Here is a 24,187-nt window from a genome sequence, read left to right on the forward strand (position 1 = left end):
CGTTATTGATAATACGTTCAGTATGTCTTGTGTTTAGCACTGTGTAGCATGTAGCATAATGTAAATTTTTTTTCCCGATTGGTTGTTGACTACTGATGTCATTTATTGCTGGTGTTATGAGGGTGCTGCTAAGAACACTTCTCTGGTGAACTCTTTGATAGTCTCTGAATAAACATCATCAGTCCATACTTGAAAGGTACGATCTGTTAGTTTTCAGTCAATTTGGCAAATGACATTATTTTAGTATCCATAATGTTCAGCACCTCCATGTGGTAACTTTGGCTTTTTGTATATCAAAGAAAATACATTGCCAATTATTGTTCTCTATTTTGAATACTTTGTGGGATTATCCCATAGAAGTGGAATTAAAATTGGAAAATGATCCTCAGTATATTGATTGTCTGTGATGTTCCATTCAAACTTTTGTGCTTTTCATAAAATTTCAGTCTTATCATTCAGTGTAGCAATTAACAGCTTTTGACATTACAGTGTTCATTGTGTATTGTTGAATGTAATGCTAAAGAAAAAGTGCAGCTACTGGGAAAATTTTTCTCCTTTTGGATACTGATGACAACTTTGCAGTGATGATTTCTTGGAATGTTCATACTTTCCCTTTAGTCCTTGACTGCAGTGTAAATTTTTTACCAGGGTCATAAAAAAATAATATATTCATAAAATGATCTTTAAACGACGTTAAAGAACTGTTTACTACATTTCGATGACATTTTCTATACTACATTGTATATGGTCACATTTCAATAAAGGTTACAATTATGGTCATATATTTCAATAATGGTTGCTACAATTAAATAAAATTTAAGGTAGGAAAACTTTATTTATGCATCCACAAAATAAGAATATTCTTGCATTCACATACCAATAAATATATTAATTCATTTAAAATATTATGAAATCAACAAGGGTCATATAATAACAAGGTAGTAATTCTGAGCATAAAGGAAATGTAGAAATTCGGGGTAGTCCAAAAAGGTACATTTCTAATGGACCTCATATCCTGACACTATAAGTCTTATTTAAAGATAATAAATAAAACTTCAAAGATATCAAAATGATGCCCAAAATAGGGATGTGCCTTTCTGCCAACCCCTCAACAACTATCTACAAATGTCACAGAATATGGACACTTACTTGCAATGGGACACTGAACACTTAAAAGGTTTGCATTTCTAAATAAAGGTAAAATTCACATAGAATCATAAGAAAAGCCTATTATTAAATTTAGAAACTTCTGAAATTACCTGCTGGTCAAACAAGTCTTAAATAATATCATCCCAGTCTTCATAGTTAAAAATTTCCAATTCTCTCATACAAAGAATCTATTGAATTCTGTTGTACATAATCTTATCAAATATCAAATTTTACACAAATATGTATGCAAATCTAAGTTAATTCCAATAAGTACAGTCGCTCAAAGAAATATGTAACAGTACATTATTAGGAGGGTAGTGGAGGCTATCATTAATTAAATACCTTCCTTACAGACTTTGCCAATCATTTAAATGTGGTCTTCCTACAGACAAACCCACTGACCTTTTGTTCATTTCCTTAAATTATGCAATAATGAACCAACAACCTACAAAGTGTAATAATAACAGACATCTTTGTAAAGTGTAAAAGTTGGATATTTCTGATTGCCTAATCTTAACATCCTAGCAACAGTAGCAACGGTAGTACAGGACTTCTGGCCTTTATCAACTGAACACCTTGACTAGCTGAAGCACTGCACAGGGCCTCCACCTGAGCACATACATATTGCACACCATTGTGATGAACAGCTCATTCTATCTGGCCTCTTTTGTAAGTTCATATAATACAGTATATGTATGCTATTTCATAATCAATTTAGTGTTTGAACTCCACATATCTGTACACTGGTAGTTTGGTAATTTCAAGAATTATTGTGTTTATACTTATAGTAATAATAAATATATATATATACCTATATATATGTATGCATATATATACATATATGTAAAACATTAAATATGTGTATATATATATCTTAGCTCTTTCTCACTCATCAGATAGTAAGAAAACTATTCTAGGCTATACTGTATACCAATCTCTTTCAAAAGTACTAAAATCAAGACTCTAGCTAAATTTCAAAAGTTTTATGTAGAAAAGCGAAGACATGTCACCAAAGTTGAAATTATCCTTAATCTGAGGTGTTAACTACAAAATTTCTTGATTGAACATTCAAAATATCTAGTTTCAATAACAGCAATCCAATATAATTATACACTGAAACTTTTAAGAGTTGACCTATAATCACTGTACAACAAGCTTAGTGATTGAGAAGCCATCACAGGCAGATATGAAAATAATATAGGTCAACCAACATTGAAATTTTTTACTTACGTCCAGAAAATTAAGATGAAGGCCTAAATATATATAAAAATTATTTCTAATCCCATGCAGGATATCAGCCTTTTTCAAAACCCTTACACATTATGCACAATACATAAATAGAAAAAGTCAAGCACTGCTACTTAATGGAAGTAGCATGCTGGTTTACAAATATATAACAAAACTATAGTGATGCATGTATGAAGTGAAGAAATTTATTAGTCTTATTGGAGACTTACAATAGATGAGTCATCTCTGGAAATAATATGATATTCATGCTATACAGATGTGATGCAGGGAGGGGGCGGGATTAAAAACATGAGATCAAATGCATTAACACTTCATACATAAGCTCAAACATGGAGAGAATATCAAGTCTTAAATATTTCTCAATGTGCCACTTAAGCCCTGGTCAGTTGGTGAAGTTAGAAAATTGCAGTTAAATAGACACACACACACGGAAAAAAAAAAAAAAAAAAAAAAAAAAAGGCTTCCTGGCCAGCACTTGTAAAACAAGTCTTGGAAATCCTGACCCTACTTTGAAGCAGAGAAGCCAAGGTCTCTGAGATTACATCAAGATAGAGACATAGAAAAAAAAGCAATACAAAGACAATTCTCTTTACACGATAAGTGAACTATTATTCTGATACAAAATATACAAGGGCATATGAATCGCGGGGATAAAAATATGTATTTTATCATACAGCTTAGACTTAGCCATGATAAAAAACAATATGTACCTTCACTTGAGTATCAAAATGTGCTTCTCCATTCTTACCAATGGGAAGAATAAACCAGAAGGACAAAATGCCTTCATTAAAAAATGACCTATTACAATGACATATCTAAAGAAGAGATAACAGTAAGTTGCACCTTAGGCCAGTGGCACCCAAATTCAACAACCATATTATACATGATCTACACATCAACCACCATCTTTTTGTGGACATCTGTATTACCAACTACTGCACAAAACTCATCAAAGCTGATTTTGCCATCTTCATCTTTGTCAGCAAAGAGGATAGTTTTGTCAACTATTTGCTGAAGCTGAGTATCTTTCAAGTTATTCCCAACCATCATTTTTAATACCTGTAAAAAAAAAGTTAAGATATAGTTTCCTTATGTTACAAGGCTTATACTAAGCGAGATAATTTTGTGGTTCCACTTTAAAAATAAGACTGACTATAGCAGTGGGGAAGATAGGGTATTTTTCACTAGCACCCTAATAGTTACATTAAGGAAAAAATTTGGAAAGGGAAAATATTTCTCCCTCTTAAATGTTCTCATTGCAGTGGTTAAGTGATTACTTATACTTGTGATTACATTTTACACAACTTCATACCATCAGTGTTGAGGACTGGATTGTGTGTATAAATGTAGTTCTTACTCTCTCTTGAAATTCTTTAATTATAATTTACATGCATCATCATAATTATTTCAGTTCTTCTGGGCCTATCTATTTCCATGTTTACTGCTTTCTTACAAAGCTAAATTCGCTTTCACCCACCTCCAGCATACAAAAGAATCAAACCACCAGACTTGCAACATATAAATATCAAACAGAACAACCTGACTTTCAACGAATAAATTTTTTTTTTATAAATCCTAAAACTATTCAACAGAGAAAAGTTACTCTGGTGTTTCGAATGCTCATTATTTATGAAGTAAAAGGGAGATTTCCTTATATGTAATAAAATTTTGCAAAATTGTATTATTTCTCTGAAGCACCATTTTCTCATTGTTATAATACACACCACAAATTATGTGAGAAGTATGGTTGAGGATTAATGTTTGCCTAATAGTCCAAAGGTGCCTGTATGATGATGTTAGAGAGAAAGCCACAAATTTTATACAATACAAAGGTAGAAAACGATGCACATAGTCATAAACAGTATTAAAAATCTTTCTGAAAATAATAACACTGGATTAAAAAGGAGAACTTAGGCCTTGTTTAAATCTTCAAAAGTTAATAAATGCATAGAAAGATATATTTATATTATGAATACACACATGTAAGTGTTCTAAAAACACCATAGAAGATACACAAGATTTTAGTATAAGCAAATACAGTACAACAGAAAATAACAGGCAAAGTTCAGTACCAAGTGTTCTGTATGTTTGTTCACATCCTCATGGCACCAACGAGACAGTTTACAAGATTGGTAAAAAAGTAAATAAAAGAAACAAGAACCAACAAATGATTAAAGGTAGAAAGGAACCGGGTAATTTGGGATAACCTGATTGTAACTTCAGACAAACTAAATGCAAACATATAAAACAATATAAACTAAATAATTCCTTATCACTATTTTCTTTAATTATAAAAGCATAAAGTCCAAGGCTTAAGTTGTAACACTACCAATGTTTGACTTCACACAGCAAGATTCACTGACATTCCTTTACCTGTCGCTGCATGAAACTAGGCAAAATTTTAATATAGAGTTTTTGATTGTACAGGAACTGCTTACCCTTATGATCCTACTGGGGGCGACTGAACAACTAGTATCAATAAGTCTCTCAAAGCTTACATAGGCTGGTATAGTGCCACTGTTGGTGCAGTGATGGAGTATAAATAGACTTCTGGCAGTAAGGCTCTACCTTGCCTTACAGCAACTACTATGCCTGGAAGATTACAGTTCAACCTTTTTCCACAGATGTATGCACCACTGTTTGGTTCAGAGATTATTTTCGTTGTGAAGTACTTTATTGCTGGTTCCGAGATTATTTTCGTTGTGAAGTACTTTATTGCTGAGATATTGCAACTTTCTCAACCTTTACAGGCCAGGTAACAGTACTTGTGTAAATTAACAATACCAGGCAAGCTTTAAGGTTGGCCAATAAAAAAAAAAAAAAATCACAGGGAAGAGAAATATACACAAATGCACCTGGTTTAGAACAAAAAATTGTACAAAATTTTCTGTACCTTCCACAGCAAAGTTTTTACCATCCATGTGCAAAGCCTCTTTTCCAAGGCACTCATAAAATACACTGATTTCAACAAGTTATACGTATTCTTTCTAGTATTCTTTTTTACTTTGCAAAATTACAATTACAGCCCACATAGTATCGAAAAAGATATGAACTAAAATTAGCAACATTCCTGTAGTACATACATGGAGACAAATATTTACAAGATGCACTGGAATGGGGATATGTAGTGCTTATTAGTGAGTTACATATGCTCTAATATTTTTTGCACTTTACTTTGCAAAATTACTATTACATCTGACATACTACTGTAAAATATAAGAACTAAAACCAGCAACAATCCTTGTATTTACGGGCAAATATACATGACATGCACTGGGATGAGGAGGTATAGTACATTCCCCCATGAAATATCAAGTCCAGGTAAGTTGTGAATGTTGCCATATAGCCATTTAAGACCCATTCAAGTAATTTGAATGTTTTCTGCAAATTGGTTTGAATATCATGGCACGAAATAATGATTACTATATGACAACCCGCTTTGCCTCTATGCCATTTTTGCTCATCACAGGATACCTGCTGGTATGAAAGGGTTAAATTTCCGAGAGAATATTGTTTCTATTAATATTCCTCTCTTTCATATCAAAATACAAATTTTGTTTTGCCCATGGAGCAAATCTGTCTAGTTTACATTAATAGATTATGCACAATTGTTTTATCATCTCTTGATTCCTTTCTAGATTTTCACTATGGAATGATGTTTTGTAGTAAAATTCCTGCTTCACATTAAAATAAAAGCTCAGCTTTGCCAGAACACACCCCGAGTGCATATCCTTTGCTGTTTCACTTATAGTTCAAGAGTACTTTTCGTAACTTTTAAACCTCAATACTGTACAAAGAAAGCACTTTTACTGAATTTTTATTACAGTGGGGATTCCTATTAATTTTAATATTGGCATTTTTCATGAGAGATTTTAATTTAGTTCTCATCAATCACAGGATGGATGGATTATGATATTTTGGGCAAAAGCCCAGGCATTCAGTGGCGTAATGAAGAGTAAATAAATTATATTAAGGTGAATGAATTAGCGAAGGAAATGATTAGTAAATAAAATTAAGTGAAGTGACAATAAATAAAATAACAATATGAAAAAGTCATTAAAAATCTGTACAGTATGATATATATATATTAAGAAAAAAATTAAATGTCAATAAAGATTTGTATACACTTTAAAAGAGTTGATAGAAGAAATATCTGCTTCATCTCCCAAAATATCCAAGAGGAATTTACCTTGGAAATATCTTTCCCTTTGGTTAAAATATCTGGGTCTCTCTGGTTAAAATACCTGGGGGCAGACCACCAGAATGTACTCCAATGTTAGAGTCTTGTCACAGGAAGTACACTGGAGGGCTGCTTCCTTCTAAAATAAACTGATGGGTTATATGAGTGTGCCCAATCCTTCATTAATCATATGGATCTATTTCTTATATTCCTCCGTAACGGTAGTGTGCATTCTACTAATCTGATGAATTTACGTGGCCTGCAGCCAACTATTTCTTACGGTATTTTATTTTTTCCTCACCCAAGGGATTCCATTTAAGCAAGACCCAATGTCACTTGTTCTACTACAAACTGCGTAATCTGCTTTTTGCCTGTGGGGCTGACACAACACCTGCCACAGACACAGCTCTTTCATGCATAAAGATGAATCTGGGTGGTTGCTGAACATGAGCAAAGTATGAAACATGCTTCTGGAAGCAAGCCTATGGGTTCAAGGATTCAGTAGGGGTGTGGGGAGAAGAGAACACATCTTTCTAGTAAACTATAGCAGAATATTCCCGCCTCACCCTGAGCAAATTCCACGCTCTGTCAAATATGCCCAGATATCTAAATCCATGACCTCTTTGTATGACTTCTCCAGTGGAGTAGTGTCATTAATTGGGAGATGCCCAAAATACAGGAGAGCTGAGTTGCTTGGTTAACAAGCCACTGAGCTCTCCTTACTGAACCCAGCGGGGCTAGGGGGACTGCCCTTTTTACTTACACAATAAGGAGCTCCCTTAAGGAGATCTAAGCTCTCCCATAAAAAAAATCTGATATTGAGGAGGCCCCTTATAGGGAACCCCCTCCCTACCCCACCCTCCATTTTTTTCTTGCATGAGGCCTAGATCATGGAAGGGGGATCTAGGCTCTCCCATGCAACAGTGTGATGTTCAGGACCCAAACAGGGGTTCCAGTCCTCAACTTGATATTCCTGTTCCATTCATATCCCTCCTATGGTTCCTAGTCCTTCATCCAAGGAACACTATTTGCAGGGTAGCAGCAATGCAGCTGCCCCAGCCCAAATCATTTGCATGGAGATTCATGTGGATACCAGGCTGTAGCTTAGGAAGAAGTTCCTTAAGGAGATCTTGCAACATATCAAGGTCCTTGATAGTGTCACCATATTCAGGATGCTATTGAAAATTCCTGTCAGAACTTCAGGGCAGTCTTTGATACCAAATTGGTCATTGTTACCAAGACATTTTCAGCCCTCAGAAGAGACAAAAAGTCTTTGAAGCCACCTGTGGAGATAGGTACTCTTGCTGAAAAGGTAGGTCTTTGGAGCATGCTAACAAAAAGGCTAAGGCCATGAAGAAGTTGAATCGATCTCATACAACCTCATTAGAATCAGACCTTGACTCTCAGAGAGATGTACCCTCTGCTCCAGTAGTTCTGACTGGTCTCAACACTTGATCAATTCAAACTTTGACCACTCCAGGCTGGTAAGAACACCTACCTGTTCCTGATTCCAGTACTGTAAATACTTTTTTAATGAATGAAACAAAATGGTAAACTTTTTTAATGAATGAAAGATAATAATTGGGGAGGAACATAGGGATATTGGACAGAACTGACTTCCCCAATAAGGAATGGCGATTGGTCTGTTTTTCAGGTGGGATGCAGAAACTTCCTAGGGAGATGGTCATCCTTCTAGCTCCTAAGGCAACCAAAGCACTCGGAAGTTGCCTTTTTTGGTTTTACTGGAAATTATGGTATGCTGACCATATAGGTCTGGTAACTTTACATAGGCAAGGCCACAGTGACTTGTCCAAATGGGTAAAACTCCTGATGGATGCGGATACCCAACAGTTTGGTGAAGCTTTGGGCAAAATTTCAGGTGGCACAGCTCTACCTCCTCTCCATTCTAACCCCTACCACTATCCTGGAAGTCACTCCCCAATGTCAACTTGCTGTCACGTTCTTCCCTTCAATCATGATCTCTTTGAGAAGTCAATTATTGCAGAACTCACAGTGCAAGCCTGTCAACAGAACTGTATTTTACCTGCCTGCTGGGTCAGTTGGAACCTGGTAATCCTTGTTCCCATGAACAGGACATGGAATAATAGGCCACTGAAAGATAACATTGCCTCTTTCCTGACAAGTGGGAAACCTCCCCACCCAGAGAGGAAATATCTCCTAACCCCTCACCCAAAACTCTTAAGTCGAAACTATGGAAAAATGGGAAGGGGTAAAATCTTCCAAGGAAGAGGCAGCAACTGGAGGAAGAATGCATAGAAAGAACCAGATGGAGACTGAGAAGCGGCCATTGAAGGAGGAGAAAACCCCTTCCAAGATGTCGTCTTCTTCATCCTCTGATGCTTCTTGGCAAAACCCTCCACTGCTCATGAGGCCAAGAACGACATTCAGAGGGGAAGGGAACAAGCCTTCGACTCACCCCCCCACAAAGAGACGGGGCAAGAAAGAAGGACAGGAACCATAGACAGGAACTCCCACTGGTCCTGGAGAGCACATCAGGACCAAACGCATGGCCAAAGATCTTGCGACATCAACATCTGTGTTGAGGGAGAGAGGAAAAACTTGCTAGGTTTAAGCAAGAAGTATCTTTATATGAACTGAATACGAAACCCTTGCCTGGAAACATGAAAAACCTGCTTTGTCTCTATCCTCTCAATCTACACAACATCTGAAAGACTAATGCATTACAACATTTCAAGAAATTGTGTTGTCAAAAATAAAAACACTGTTTGTTCATGAAAACAGAATACACAAAACAAACACCATTGAGATAGGTGTTGGGTCTGCGTAAACATGAAAAGGCAACACAAAAAAATAAGTAAAATGATAGAGAGAAGATCTCCCAACTTATACAGACTTTGTAGCAAGAATAAGTGAATATATTATTATAGACATAGAAAAACATAATAGAATGTTTAAATATATCAATATATGCAAAGTATAATAAAAAAATATAAACAATATACAGTATTATAAATTCAAACACAGAAGAGAAAGTCGAATGGCAGGACAGAGAAAGGAATGCACATCTCGTTGAGACTGCGGCCAAAAGTAAAACTGTGTAGATCTGAATGTATGCCAACTGGGTGGGTGGTGCGTCTGCCCCTACCAACCGTGCAGAAGTTTAACGGCCGGACTTCTAGCTCGCTGAATGTTAATCCCATATGTAAAGACCGAGAGTTTGCATTCGTGTAGGTACAATGCATTCTTCTAAACATAATTGGTATCTTGAAGTGTGAGAAGCAAAAGCACCCTGTAGTATCATGAGTACCACCAGAACTTTTATCTACCCATTACCCCTTAGTCGCATTTTTAGAGAAGTTGAGTTGCAACCTTTCCCAAGCCAGACTTGTTGCTGGTGTCAGAAAAGTGCAGGAGAAGGCCACTAACATTACCTTCCATATCGACCTACTTTTCAAATTTTACTCTGGGGGAGCAGGAAGGAAAAAGTGAAAATAAAGAATAAGATAAATATAAAATAAAAATTCAAGTGAATGTCAAAAAGATACCATGAATCAGCTATGGCCCCCATGCTATCTACAAACTGACATTAGTAGAGACTGACTTCCAAATATCTCCCTCGTACACTACACTACACTCCCAAAATTGGAGAAGATGGAACCTTTAATAGTGACAGACACAAGCAAAGGCCACAGCTGCTTGTTGGGACTGAAAGTAGCTCTCACATGGCTGGGTTGAAGGATCTGTCTTTAATACAGTAATAATAATAAAGTTAAATTTTATTAATTGCAAATTTTAAAAAATTTTATATTTGAGTAAATTGAAAATGGAGATTTAACAAATTTTCATTGTTTCCAAACCTTCAGGCATTCACTGTTGATTATATTTTGCACACTTACACAATAAATGTTTTAAGTGTAGGTGTTTCTTTACATTGCGTATATACAGGGAGTGCACCATGTGGGCTATTCATCAAATATCCATGGCTCAAACAAGAGTGACCAATTCTAAGATAAGTCAAAAATGACATTTTTATAATAAAATAAAGTTTTATATACACTTACCAAGTAATTACATAACTATAGTTTCCTCTTGCATGGCAGCTTAAATTAAAAAATTTGCGGGTGACACTTCAAAGTTTAGTGCAGATGACTGGTCCCGTCCACTCACGGAAATACTAGGAATAGCAGACAACCTCAGCTGTTTATGCCATATGTCCATCAGGGGGGAGGCGGGAGGGCTCCGATCAAGTATACTTGGTAAGTATATATAGAACTATTTTATTATAAAAATATTTTTATATAAGTAACTGACCAAGTAATTACATAGCTGATTCCCACATTGACAGAAGGTGGGATACATGGACATACTCTACTCCAAAACATCAAGATATTTAATGAATTTGAAATAGAAAAAGTTGCTAGCAATGGAAACAATGCTTGTTATTCCTTATAAGTTAAGAGAGCCTGCAGCAGAATACTGCCTCAGGTTGGTGCTCAACTTAACCTGTAGCAACGTGGCAGTGTAGCCAGGAGTGTCTGCTACTAAAGTGGGAGCTTTGTAGCCAAGGAGTACTCTGATGGCTAGCAAAGCATCAGTGGAAGTTATGCAGCTCAAGGAGTTATCCAATGACTAGCAAAACTTTAACAAGTGCCCTTGCCCTGGGCGCAGCACCAATATAAATACAACCGGATTAGACTGTCATTCACACTGAAATAAAGACCATGACCCATTCACTGACAGCGATGTGTGCTGCAAGTATATTGTACCCCCTGGCTATTACAAATTTCAGCACCTTACTACAAGATGAATAGATAGGAGGCAATCCTATGCTTCCTTCTGCGATGCCATGCCGGTTACTAATAATGATCACAAGGCACTGCAAGAATCTAACACAGTTTTAACTTTCTTCGAAAAGTGAGAAGTGAAGATCAATTACGCTTCCAGAAGGTCGATTGCAGACTGGGCATCAGGGGCACACAGTGCCTGAATGCTAATGAGGTTGAGGCAATTCTAGTGTCTTAACTTTCCTTTAACAGGTAGGCAAATCTTTCTCCTGAAACTGAGGGTGCGTCTCAAACAACACAGTTCACTGGAGATGAAGGACAATGCATTCATAAACTGAGGGCGAGACAGGATCTTGTCTGGACACTGTAGATATGGATGGCCTTCTGATTAAAAGCATTTTCAGGTAAAACCTGAAAGCTCAAACTAGACATTTCGCTCACTCTCCCAGAGCCAGGGACGTCCAACAATCACTTAACTGACAAAGCCCAGATCTTGTTCACAGACTCTCCCCCTGAGCAGAACTCTCCCCGATGGGCAGAATCTCCCTTACGGGCTGATGAAGAGTTGAATTTATTTCTGGTGATGTAGTCTGTTCGGATTCCACAATAAGCTCACTAAGTAACCTGGTTTTGTAAAAATAAGTCTAATACAAGGAACCAGCTTCTAGGAGAGCTGTTAATCAGCTCAGTGGTCTGTAAAACTAAGCTATACTTACTTTTATTTGTCTGTAGGCATTTGCTAGGGCTACAAGGAACAGAGCTTTCTAGTTAAATTAATTGTTGTGGAACAGAGAGGCTCGACAGAGGGGCCCGTTAACCACTCGAGAGCTATGTCCAAATTTAATATATGGAGCAGACTCCTCTCTGCCTTTGAAGTCTTGAAAGACTTCATGGGTCACTAAGATCTTGGTTAGAAGATAAAACTAGACCTTTGTGTTTACATACTAAGCCTAGCATTGCTTTATGCCCGTTGAAGGTGGAACTCCTCAGGTATAGGAGGAGTTCCGCTATCAGAGCTAAGGAGGAATTCGCAGTATAGGAGGAGTTCCGCTATCAGAGCTAAGGAGGAATTCGCAGATGAGATGTTATAGCTGTTACACCGTCGACGGAAGACTGCCTATTTAGATTGGAGTACTTGGCAAGAAGAATACTGTCTGCTTCTTGCAACAGTCTCCGCAGTCGCTTGAAAAGTTCACTTCTTCCAGGCAAGCTCCCAGAGAGTCTAAATCTGTCCATGAAAAGAGTCGTCCACCCTTTAGTGGTATCTTTTGAAGTGAGGTTGTCTGAGTAGCAATAGATTGTGGAAGGAGTCGTGAAGAGTCCACCAACAACCACATCTGGTTCAGGAACCAATATTCATGGTCCAGAATGGGGCTGAAAGTGTTATGTTGCTATGAACCTGAAAACTTGTCCAGCCCTTTCTTGACCATGGCAAATGGTAGAAGAGCTTAGAGGTCCAGGTTGAAACGATCTTGCAGAGAGGAGTCTGTTGCCCAGGCTAGAAGATTCCTTTAAGGATGCAGACAGTCAAGACTGGCCTGCCCCACAGAAGCACATAACCCGACAGTTCAGGGGATTCAAGGTCCACTCGAGACTAAGAGTGAGTTTCTGACGGCTCAGTTCAACCACCAGAAACTCCAGTTGGACTAGAAAAAAAACATTCTATTTATCATTTATAGAAAAACCCTCTTGTTGCTTGGTGGTGAGAACTGATGTAAAAAGTAAGGACTGTGATCTTGCCTAAAGGAATACCGCAGTCTAGGAGTGAGCGTGGATCGAGAAGAAATGAAGTCTTATGCCATAGATATCAAAGTCTGAATTCTTGCACTTGAAGAAACAGTCTTGTAGGACGGGTCTGAGATATCTTTCGGAGCCTGTATGTGGACACGAACTGAAGTGTCCTACATATCCAGGAACTCCCAGACAACTAAGTGCGATAATGCCTTGCGTGGACTCAATGACACCTCGTACAGACTGGCACCATAAGCGGAACTGTACTTGGTTAAAAACCAATATCTGACATGCTTACAGGAACTTGGAAAGTCCATAAGATACACAAAAGACTGGCCATGGGTAACAATGGTCTTGAATTCAACCAGGAGTGGCAACTTCTGCTGCAGGACTAATTCCGTTTAAGCATCAGAGGGAGGGAAGGACAAAAAAACACTGTCTCGCTCCCTTAAAAATCCTAAGTCAGACTCCCAACTCCCTGTAGAGGTGACAGCCTTCTTCAACAAGCTCATAAATTTGTACACAAAAGTCAGTCTGCAAAGGACCGTGCTTCAAGACACTAATTGATTACACAAAAGGGAGCAATTTGGCCTGTCTGGAACTCTAGGCGAAGGTGGAACAGGCTGAAAAGAGACAAAACCGCCTAAGAGCGGTTGTATGGTACTCAAAGGAGGGAGTCTGATACAGAAAAAGGACATCCAATGATCAGAGACTATCATCGGCCATTTGAAGACTGGAGCTACGCGTTCAATTGGAAATTGCGCTCAAAAAAGAACAAGTCTGTTCTTAGAAGAGGCAGGCGCCAAGCTAAAGAGTTAGTTATAAATAATTTGTACAGTGCCAGACGCATGAGAGCTGCTGCTGGAATCTTTATTTGAAGATGAGCTCTGGCGCTATAGGGAGCTCGGGTGCTATTAGGTGCTCGGGAGCTTATGTTCCACTTAGCGTCAATACTGGCATTCCATATACCTCCATTTAACCTGTAGCGACGTGGCAGCATAGCCAGGAGTGTCTGCTACTCGAGAGGCAGTTTGCAGCAAAGGAGTTAACCGAAGGCTAGCAAAACTTCAGAAAGTACATCTATATGGATGCTTTTTCAATGGCTGTCCTTCGACACCTGTGGACAGAAGGCTCGACTGAGGGCAACTACCCAGGGGCAAACCCCTACGGACTCCCATGGACTTCAGTATGCCTCCTCCCTGGTGCATGGGAGCCTGACGGGTACTAGGTTTAGGAGATCCGAGGGGCCGGATCGCTACCCATTCACTACACATCCAGTAAGATGCCTTTCCAGTGGCTGACTGTTGATGCCTGGGACCGGCAACAGGCTCGACTGAGGGTGCGAATACCCGTGTGTAAACCTCCCGACCTCACTTGGACTTCTAGTTTGCCTCCTCCCTGGTGCATGGAAGTCTGACAGTGACCTTTGTCTAGGAGCATCGAGGGACGAGTGGCCACCTCCTCCACAGCACAACACTTCACTATCATTACAAGGTTAATATCTGTTAACCCTGACACAAGACTGGCAATAGCACGGGAAGGAAGCAAGAGAGCCAGGCGCAGGAGCAAGTGGATAAAAAAAGGCGGAGGGCCAGCAGTAGGAGAGAGTTGGCACCACGATCTAACTGGCGCCAAGCACCCGAGAGTTGGTGCCAGGATCTCATTAACTGGCGCCTAGCGCCTGAGAGTGTGTGCCAAAATGCTCCAAAGTGGGTGCCCAGTGCTCTGCAGTTGGTACCAGGCAAGATAGTAGCTTGGGAGCTGGTAAGCGCTACTGGGCGCTCTTAGTATGAGCTAAAAAAAATGTAGAACTCTTCACAATTTGTGTCATCTTGTTTAGTATATGTACCAAAGTGTAGTTCTCGGCTGACGAGAATGTCCTCTTGCAATAGCTCATTGTAACCAAAACATTAAGCAAAATCCTCTCCTACTGCATTCCTGCCCTTACACTTTTCAGTTCTCTACAAAGGATTACACTTTTCAGTTCTCTACAAAGGAAAGTGTAATGATAGGATGTTCAATTAATTCTTTATGGTCAAATGTTATGAAGTACACAACACCATCATGCAAACATATCTCAAATCCTAGCCAACATAATTCAAGATTGCAGATCTGTATCCATTACCGAAAATATTCGATCAGTAGAGAACACAATATTTATGTTATATTATGCTAATTGGTAAACAAGGTTGGGAACGCAATATTAAGTTTTTTTTACACTACTTGGAAAAAGAAAAGTTAATCTTTACCAACATAGTTCAAAGTATGCTGACTACCATCATACAGACATATCTCAAATCCTATCAAACATTGAGATTGTTACGTATTAAGTCTTGCATATTATATCGCGCATGTCAAAGCTCTGCTTATGGCTGGTGCATCATGGGGGTTGTGGTTTGGGATTGGGGAAGCACAGTCAATTGTAGCAAGATGTAACAGCACTATAACCATTAAAGCCAACGTTTAGCTATCTGTATCTTGACCCTCTACCTCGGGCCATCCTATAACAGACTTTCTTTTAGATATGTATTTACTACCAAACAGTCGGGCAGGTAGCATACAATGTTTATGTTATTACTGTACGCTAATCGGAAAAGGAAAGTTAACCTTTACCAAGAATAGTTGAAGTACACAGAGTATCATCATACAGACATGTTGCAAGTCATAACAAACACTAATTGAGATTTGCAGAAAGTAATTTGTTACCGTATATATTGCTTCAGCAATGAATGCTTTGTTTACGTTTATTACATTAACCGATAAGGTGGTAGTGCAGTAAACTAAGCTACTGGTAGTTAACCCATTTGATTGTGAATTTGCTACTGTAGCCTAGCGAAATATGATAAACTTGAATCAGATCTTAATAACAAAACAATAAAATACTGATCCTGAAAGCTGTAGGCTTGAAGACTACCCAAAATCAGCGATAATAATTCATCGAGATCCAGTTTCCAACAAGCAAATTTAAGAACAAAGCTGCCATCAACACTTGGTGTTTACTGGAGTGCGGCAGAAACAGACTGAGGTTGTCTGCTAAGTTGTTCCTGGTATTCTTGTGAGTGGGTGGGACTAGTTATCTGCGCTAAACTTTGAAGCGTTACCCGCGAATTTTTCAATTTAAGCTGCCGTGCAAGAGGAAACTATAGCTATGTAATTACTTGGTATGTTATTTACAGTATATAAAATTAATTATGTCATTCCTTTTGATATGATGAATTCCATACCCCAAAACTGGTCTTGATCTGTTTTAATTTGTTGCTATTAGATTCATTATTCAATATACTCTGCCATTTATTATAATGGGGTTTTAGAGATGTTTTATAATCACTAATAGGAATACAGTATCTGCATGTGATCTTGTCATAACACTTCAACTTGACACTGATGGTTGACAATTCAACTTGACACTGATGGTTGACAATCAGATAATTTAACATTTTTGTTAAGAACTAGTTAACAGGGGTTACCCATCAATTACGACTACTGTAATTCAAAGATGGACTTAAAAATTGTGTTAATTTTTAAATGAAAAACATACTCCAACAGTGGGTTTAATCCATTTTAATTTGTTATCACACTCAATATTCTTTGATGCTTCCCATTTATTTTCCAAGCTCTGTAAATATAACCTCAAATAGGAAATTCTTGGCACTTTCCTATACATGTTCCCTACATTATAAAGATTGTCTATGTTACTGCTTTCCTTGACATAGCATCAGACTGACAATGTCAGATCTTGAAAATTTCAACATGTAATTCATATTTCTACATTATTATTGTAAAGTTTTTTTCCCCACTTTAAGGTCCAATTTCTTTTACTACCATACCAATTGATTAATGAACATGTCTTTGAGTCTTTGAAAATAAAATTGCCTCTTATTTCTGAAATACCTGGAGCCCTGTCACTTTTCAACTTGGTTGTTATTCCTGATGACCATTTTTTATCCAGGCTACTCTAACCTTTTATATACGACAATCATACCAACATCCTCCAGCACACATTCATTCCAATTATTCAAAAGACTTTCTAGGTACCTTACCATCACAATGTTTCATTAGGAGGAAAGGAATTGAGCATTCAGTGCAAAAGCTAAATTTTGGAAAAGTGCATGCTTACACTAAATTTTACTGGGAAAATAATTTCAATACTACAAATTTATGAAAGGCATATAATCTAAAGAAGTTTCTAGTCCTTATTAACTACAGAGCATATAAATATAAAATGTCAAGTTTACTACAAAAGAGTATTAAAACAATTTTACTTCACCAGCAAAATTCCAAGAAATTTAAGAGCCATATATAAATTATGATATGGTACTGCAACTCACCTGAAATAGTTCCCCATTTGAAATGAAGCCATCATTATCCATGTCATATATACGGAAGGCAAATCTCATCTTGCTCTCTTTGTCACCCTTCACACTGAACTGTGACATACCCTGGATGAATTCTGTTGTAAAGGGTTGAAAAATTAACACAGGAATGGGAAAATACTTCAGCACTATGCGGTGATAAAATCAGTAACCTAAATACAGTAAACCCCTGTATTCACGTTCTCACGATTTGTGGATTTCTATATGGAACATATATACACATTATTCGTAGTATTTTTCACTGAGAAATATTCACTAATTACTGTACTTTCATATAATTTTCATGACTAAATGCACTTTTTGTGATAAAACTATTAAAATACAAGGGTATAAGGATTCTTTTTTTTTTTTTTTTGTCTGAACTATCCAAATAGGCAGTTCTAAGTGTTTTTAGAGGGATTTTAGCTATTCGCAGGGGGTGTGGTACGCATCCCCTGTGAATACGGGGGTTTACTGTACCATATTAGCTGCTTGATCGACTAAATATTGTACGAAATGATTCAAAACACATTACTGTACACCATTATGTCAATCTTTTTATATGGTAAAAAAATAAAATAATGGAAGGAAAAAATTTCTAAGAGTGGCTTGCCTGCCTATACTAAGCTACCAAGTACAAACACCAAGGTCAATGATGTAAGTTCCTCACTACTAATAATTACTGACAAAAGATAACTCCTATATATAATTCATTATCACTGTTACTATTACAGAAATATGGAAATGAAAATATTATTGCTTAAATTCAACTTTTTCTCAAGCTCTTAGTGTTGGAAATGATTAAAATGCAGCACACATGGCTAGGCTATCTTATGCATCTGAGCAACTGTCGATATAAGCTTTTAATATATATATATATATATATATATATATATATATATATATATATATATATATATATATATATATACTATGACAGACCATAAAAATATACACATACAGGCAGTCCCCAAGTTACGATGGGCTCAGTTTATGATGTTCTGAGCTTATGATGCTCTTCAAATATATTCATCAAAAATTATTTCCTTGGGTTCTGTGGTGTCTGCTCAACAGTCAGGTAGATCACCAAGCTCAGAGGACAAGTAGCATCTTGCGTAAGGTGTATGGCTGCAAAAGGGGGGGATGTGTGTGGGACTGCCCTTCTACCTTCTCTTTTATACCCTTCTAAGGGTCGGATAGCAAACTGTCACATACCGGATGGGAGTGCATACAGGTGTTATAGATGACTGATTATCCTGTATATAAACTAGCTCTATTTGGATTAATAGATGCGACTCCTACCCTCTCTATAACAAGGGGAGAGAGGGACTGACAATGAATAGACCCATTGGTTATCTTCAGCTTTATTGCCCCTGACAATATGGGTTCATCCAACCCATCCAAGCCTATCTTTAAATCAATGACATTACCCTCCATTTATTCGAAGGCCCAGAAGTCTGGCAGCTGAACATCGCACATGTTCAACAGATCAGAGGCATGGGTCTCCTTCCTTTGATCTTACGTGAACAGGAAAGAGGCACCAAGTAAGGCGAACTACCAATCAGTTCAGAGATTTGCTCAGAATCCTCCCACCAAGGAGTATGTCTCTCCTATGTAAAGACCGGGCGTTTGTATATGTGTAGGAACAAATGACAAATTTTTTAGGTAATTTGTATTTTTCCTAACATACAAACCTGGGGCCTTTACATAAATGGCCCACCTGTAGCCACCCCCCATGCCGCTTCCTGGGCCAAAAGGTAAAGTGAATGCATACCAGGATTCCTCCCTTTCCATCAGTAGCCAACTATCAATATCCACCTTGTTTTAAGTTAAATGGCTGGCTCCAGCTTGTGCTGAAAGTAAATCCCGTGTAAAGACCAAGGGTATGTATATGTGTAGGAACAAAAGAATCACTAAAATGTATAACTGTTAAAGCCATAAAGCAAAGGGGAATCAGAAGAAAAGAGTGAACTAGAGAGGAGATAAAAGTAAATTTGACACAATTAGTATTTTATGTAGTATTATTGATTTTATTATTAATTTGTTATTCTAATGTTTTCTATTACAGGTTGACCATCACTAATCTGACAATTATTAATCTGGTTTCATCACTAATCTGGTACTAATTTAGCTAGCGCAATTTCAAATTTCCATGGTCATCGCAACAACCTGCCTTTACTGTTTGTTGGCACTACTTGTTCATGTACATACCCTATGCTACTTACGTATGTACATACCCTATACAGGCAGTCCCCGGTTATCAGCGGGGTTCCGTTCCCGAAGGCGTGAGCGACAACCGAAAATCGCCGCTAACCGAAAATCAGCAATAATAGCACTGATACCTGGTTAGCGGTGCCGCCGATAAGAGGTGATCAGCGCTGATAACCTGTTATCAACGACGAAAATCTGGTTGTCCTCGTCGCTAGACAAGCGCTGTAAAACCATATCGCCAGTAACCGAGGCTGCCGATAACCGGGGACTGCCTGTACTACTTGCATAGGGTAAGTATATAGGCCTATCCTATGCTATTTGTGTTTATCTTTTGGGTTGTAAAAAAAAAAATAGAAAATGCAGTAAAAATATAAATGAGATAGGAAGGATTGCTTCCTACACTTCTACCCCCAACATCACACCAGCCATCAAAAATGGACCCAGTGTGCTGCAGACAAACCTTAGATACTTCCTTGATTCCTGGTGTATTGGAATGTGAAAATGTGTCTTACATATCTACTGATGTCACCCACTCTCCCTGGTGAATAGATGACATGACGGTACGGTTTGTCTCCATCCTGAACTTTGTCTTCTGTACGAAGACGTTCAGGGCACTGACATCTAAAACAGGCCCCCAGCCTCCTCAGGCCTGAGAAGGTTGTAAAATCCTGGGGAATTCACGTTCTGTACTTTTTCTATTGCCCCCTTTCTGAAGAGGGATGAGACTTCCTCTGAGAGGGCTGAAAACCTCTTTGAGCCTTCGGAGTACGCCGTCAATTTACTGGCGAGCTGACTAAAGAAGGCTTTTCTTGATAAGGAGTGGTGTAACCTTCCTTGAGAACATTGACGACCCAAGGCCCAGCCCTCTTCTCTCTCCATCTCTCCCAGAAGAGGAGTCTGGCTCCTACTGGTGTTTGGAGGGGTGCATTCTCACTTATGAGAGGACGTTTGGGTGGATAACTTCTTAATGGCTTGATACAAATCAGTTACCGGAACGAGATCTTGAATACGATCTTTGTTTGTTAACCCGAAAGGGACGCAACTGCCAAGGGGAAACAGTCCTGGGGGGAAGAGTTGACATCTCCTTAGGACGTCTAGAAGACTACTAGAGAAGATCCTGTGTGCTCTTCTTCTGCAGGTCAGATGAAATCTCCAGCACAGCTGACTGAGGAAACAAATGAAGATGGTCTAGAGGGGAAAACAAAAGTGCAGACTTTTGAGAGGGAGTTACTCCCTTAAGAGGTGTACCACAGCTCCCTCTTTTTAAGAACACCCATAGTATAAAGGGAAGCCAACTCCTGAGAACCATCTCTGATCCCTTTATCTACGCATGACAGCACCCCCAACCAGTCAGAGGAACTATCTTCAGGTACAGTTGCGCAGTCTTTAATCTTACGGGCTAGAGAGCCCACAGCCCAGTCTATAAAATAAACACCTCAAAAACTTTAAAAAGATTTTTGAGAAGGTGAGAAAGTTCCGAAGAACTAAACATGATCTTCACTGAAGAAAAGGCAAATCTTCGTGAAGGGTCGATTAACCCAGAGAAGTCGCCCTGGGAGGAGGCAGATACTCCCAGGGAAGGAGCTTCCCCTGTGGCATAAGAAAGGTGTCTCCTCTTGGTTTTTGCTCCCTCTTCTCCGAAAGCCATCCATCTATATCACTCAAGGCTTTCTTCATTCAGGAGAGTCCGACAATTGCGCCTCCATCAAGAAAGCGGAAGCAGGCGAGGAGGGAGCTGCAGGAGAAAAACTCGTAAAGGTAGCTAACAGGTACCTTAGCAGCGACGTTTAAGTGGAAGGATGAGTGTCCTGTACAAGTACATCATCTTCATCGTCAGAAGACACAGGCGACAAGGCCAAATCCGTAGACTGGGGAGCCAAAGGAGCCTTTTTCAGCAGGCTCAAAATGCTGTCCAGCTTGCTCTGGATAGGGTTCACTGTAGGAGGCAACTACGTACTAACTGAAGGCTGAAGCAGGTTAGACTAAGAAGCAGGAGAATCACCAATGAATGTTTGTGTTCCAACATGAACAGAAGCAAGAGAAGCATCAGCAGCAGTAGAAAGGCACTTGGCTGAACGCGAGCGCTCATACACCGATGGGCGCTTTGTAACAGCTGGGCCTCCGGGAGGCACAGAGCGTTCAGTCAACAACGGGCAGTTGGGCGCACTATGGTGCTGAAGAGGATGGGCGCTCGGAAACTGAAGAAAACCCAGGTGCTAATGGGCGCTTATATGCCTTCAGACGATCAGTTGATATCTGGTGTTCGATAACAACAGGGATTTCTGTCACCACAGGGCACTCGGGAGCCAAGGCAGACTCTGGCAGTGGAGGAAGCTCAGGAGAAGACAAACTATGTGAAGCTGAGCGTTTGGGAGAACATGAGCACTTAGAAGTCACATTCTGACTTTCCACTGCCGGAGAAACAGAAGAAAAATGCTCCGTGCTGTCCCAAACTACTACATGAAGGTCGAGGACTATCCAAGGTATCCTTCGATTTCTTGTAAGGTGATGGAGGAGAATGCGAAGCACCATTAGCAAGTCTTTTCAGAGGACATGATTCATCTACAAAGCGCCATTGCCGCTTTGGAGAATTCTCCGAACTAGAGGAACGACAATGAATGTCCAAGGAAATGCCTTTCCAGTGGCGTTTGGCTGCAACAGGTTCAATCAGTGGGCCGGGCGAACTTGAGTCTCACATTACATAAAAACAAGTCAGCTAAAGTCATAATCAGGATAAGTCAAATCAATTAATGTCACAATTAAAGTTCTAAAAGGACCTAACACTATCTAAATGTGCCGTAACGGCTACCAAGACAGAATACTTCACCAAACAACGAAATACAAGAAAAAATGAATTCCAAAATTCAATAAGCTGCTGCTAACAACTGGTGTACAGCCACCAGCTGGCAGAAACAAATTGAAGCCCATTTGCTAGTTGTTCCTCTCTTTCCCCAAAAGTGAGAGGGACTAATCACCTAAGCAAAACAAAATAGCGCGACCCGTGAATTTGAAACTTTTAGCTGCCAAGCAAGTTAAACTAATAGCAACGTAATTACAGGCATTCCCCAGTTATCGGCGGGGGTTCCATTCTGACGGCGTGATCGCCGCCCAAAAGCACCGAACATCAGCGATTTTCAATATCAGCACCTCTGTTAGGTATGTATTGCTGCCAATACCCAATTATCTGTGCCTGTAAGTGGAAATCGCGATTTTTTGGTGCTGAAAATTGCTAATTTTCATAGTTAGACAAGCACCATAAAACCGGATTGCCGATAACCGGGGACTACCTGTACTTGGTAAGTTACTTATAAAAAATTAAGTTTTGTCTTTTTCTGGTTATTTTACAATCTCATAAATTATAATTTTATATGTTTCAACCCTACAATATTTGTAGAATAAATATACTTTCTTCCATGGTGCAAAATACAGTGAACCACCAGTTAATATATCAAGTATAAATAAATAAAGGAGGCACAGGCAGACCTCGGTTATCGGCAAGGGTTCGGTTCTAAGGGTGTGATGATAACCAAAAATCGCCACGTACCGAAAATTGGCGATCTCTGGCGCTTTTTCAGGGCTTATCGGCATCGAAATGCGCCAATTTTCGGTTATCGACATCTCTGTTAGGTATGTATCGGCGCCGAAAACTGCCGGTTTTCGTCGCTAGACAAGCCCCGTAAAACCAGATCGCCGTTAACCGGGGACTGCCTGTACTCTACGAATATTAACCAAATTGACTAATTTTTCTAACCTTTGAAATCCACTTCACCATTTCCATCTGCATCAAATATATCTATGACTCGTTGTACTAATGGATTTTGCTGCAGTTCTGGAAGGCTCATAAATTCTTCAACAGAGAGAGACCCAGAGTTGTCAAGATCCAGCTTTCGGAATCTCTTTCCTAGTCGCCGAATTTCATCAGCATCAACTGCAGAGGAAATTTCATAACATAATTAGTCAGCATGAGCCCTAGCTGTAAATTCAGTAAGTCTCATCAAACTCTAGCGAATTAAAGATAGTGAATTAAAGAAAATCAAGAAACTTCAGTAAAGCTCTTATTCATTTTAACATTCCAAACTTTACTGACAACTTTAAAATTAGTTAAAAAGTTATGGGACCCTCAAAAACTGAAGGCAGAGTTACTTCTTGCTGAGACTTATTGAAGACTATCTAAGGCCCATGAAGTGTTTGTCAAAATATTGGAAAAATAAGGTTAGCTTTCAGTAAATTCAAAATATTCTTATTTACAAAGTGCAAAAGTGAGGAGCTGATACTATATACTGTATTCTATTTGTGATTATGCAAGCAAAGAAGATTTTGAGAGCAGCAGTGAATTCCCAATATCAAAAGCAATTACTATACACAGTAATTACTTAATTCACATGGACACCTACAAATACTCTTCTTTACAATGCACAACACAGTTGAGGCAAAAGAATAAATTATCAATACGCAAAACTCTATTTACTCAAAAGTGAATTCAAGATAATGAACTATAAAAAATCTGAGACTAAAAATTACTGCAAACAAATATATAAAATGCTGCATTT

At 38.7% G+C, this 24,187-nt stretch overlaps 1 protein-coding gene across 4 annotated transcripts in view; it reads right to left on the reverse strand.

Moving 5' to 3' along the window:
- Positions 1 to 815: 815 nt before the first annotated feature.
- LOC136855637 (calcineurin subunit B type 2) overlaps positions 816 to 24,187 on the reverse strand; it is a 217,200-nt gene continuing 193,828 nt past the window's right edge. For 2 of the 4 annotated variants that reach the window (XM_067132820.1, XM_067132818.1), the window contains 3 exons: positions 23,389 to 23,565; positions 17,403 to 17,524; positions 816 to 3,456 (listed from right to left, as the gene is read on the reverse strand). In XM_067132820.1, the coding sequence (XP_066988921.1) occupies positions 3,286 to 3,456; positions 17,403 to 17,524; positions 23,389 to 23,565 (470 nt within the window). In that variant the 3' untranslated portion in view covers positions 816 to 3,285. The remainder of the gene's footprint in view (positions 3,457 to 17,402; positions 17,525 to 23,388; positions 23,566 to 24,187) is intronic. The other 2 variants (XM_067132819.1, XM_067132817.1) reach the window with 1 other exon arrangement.

This window comes from Macrobrachium rosenbergii, chromosome 32, assembly GCF_040412425.1.
Source record: "Macrobrachium rosenbergii isolate ZJJX-2024 chromosome 32, ASM4041242v1, whole genome shotgun sequence".
Lineage (NCBI taxonomy): Eukaryota > Metazoa > Arthropoda > Malacostraca > Decapoda > Palaemonidae > Macrobrachium > Macrobrachium rosenbergii.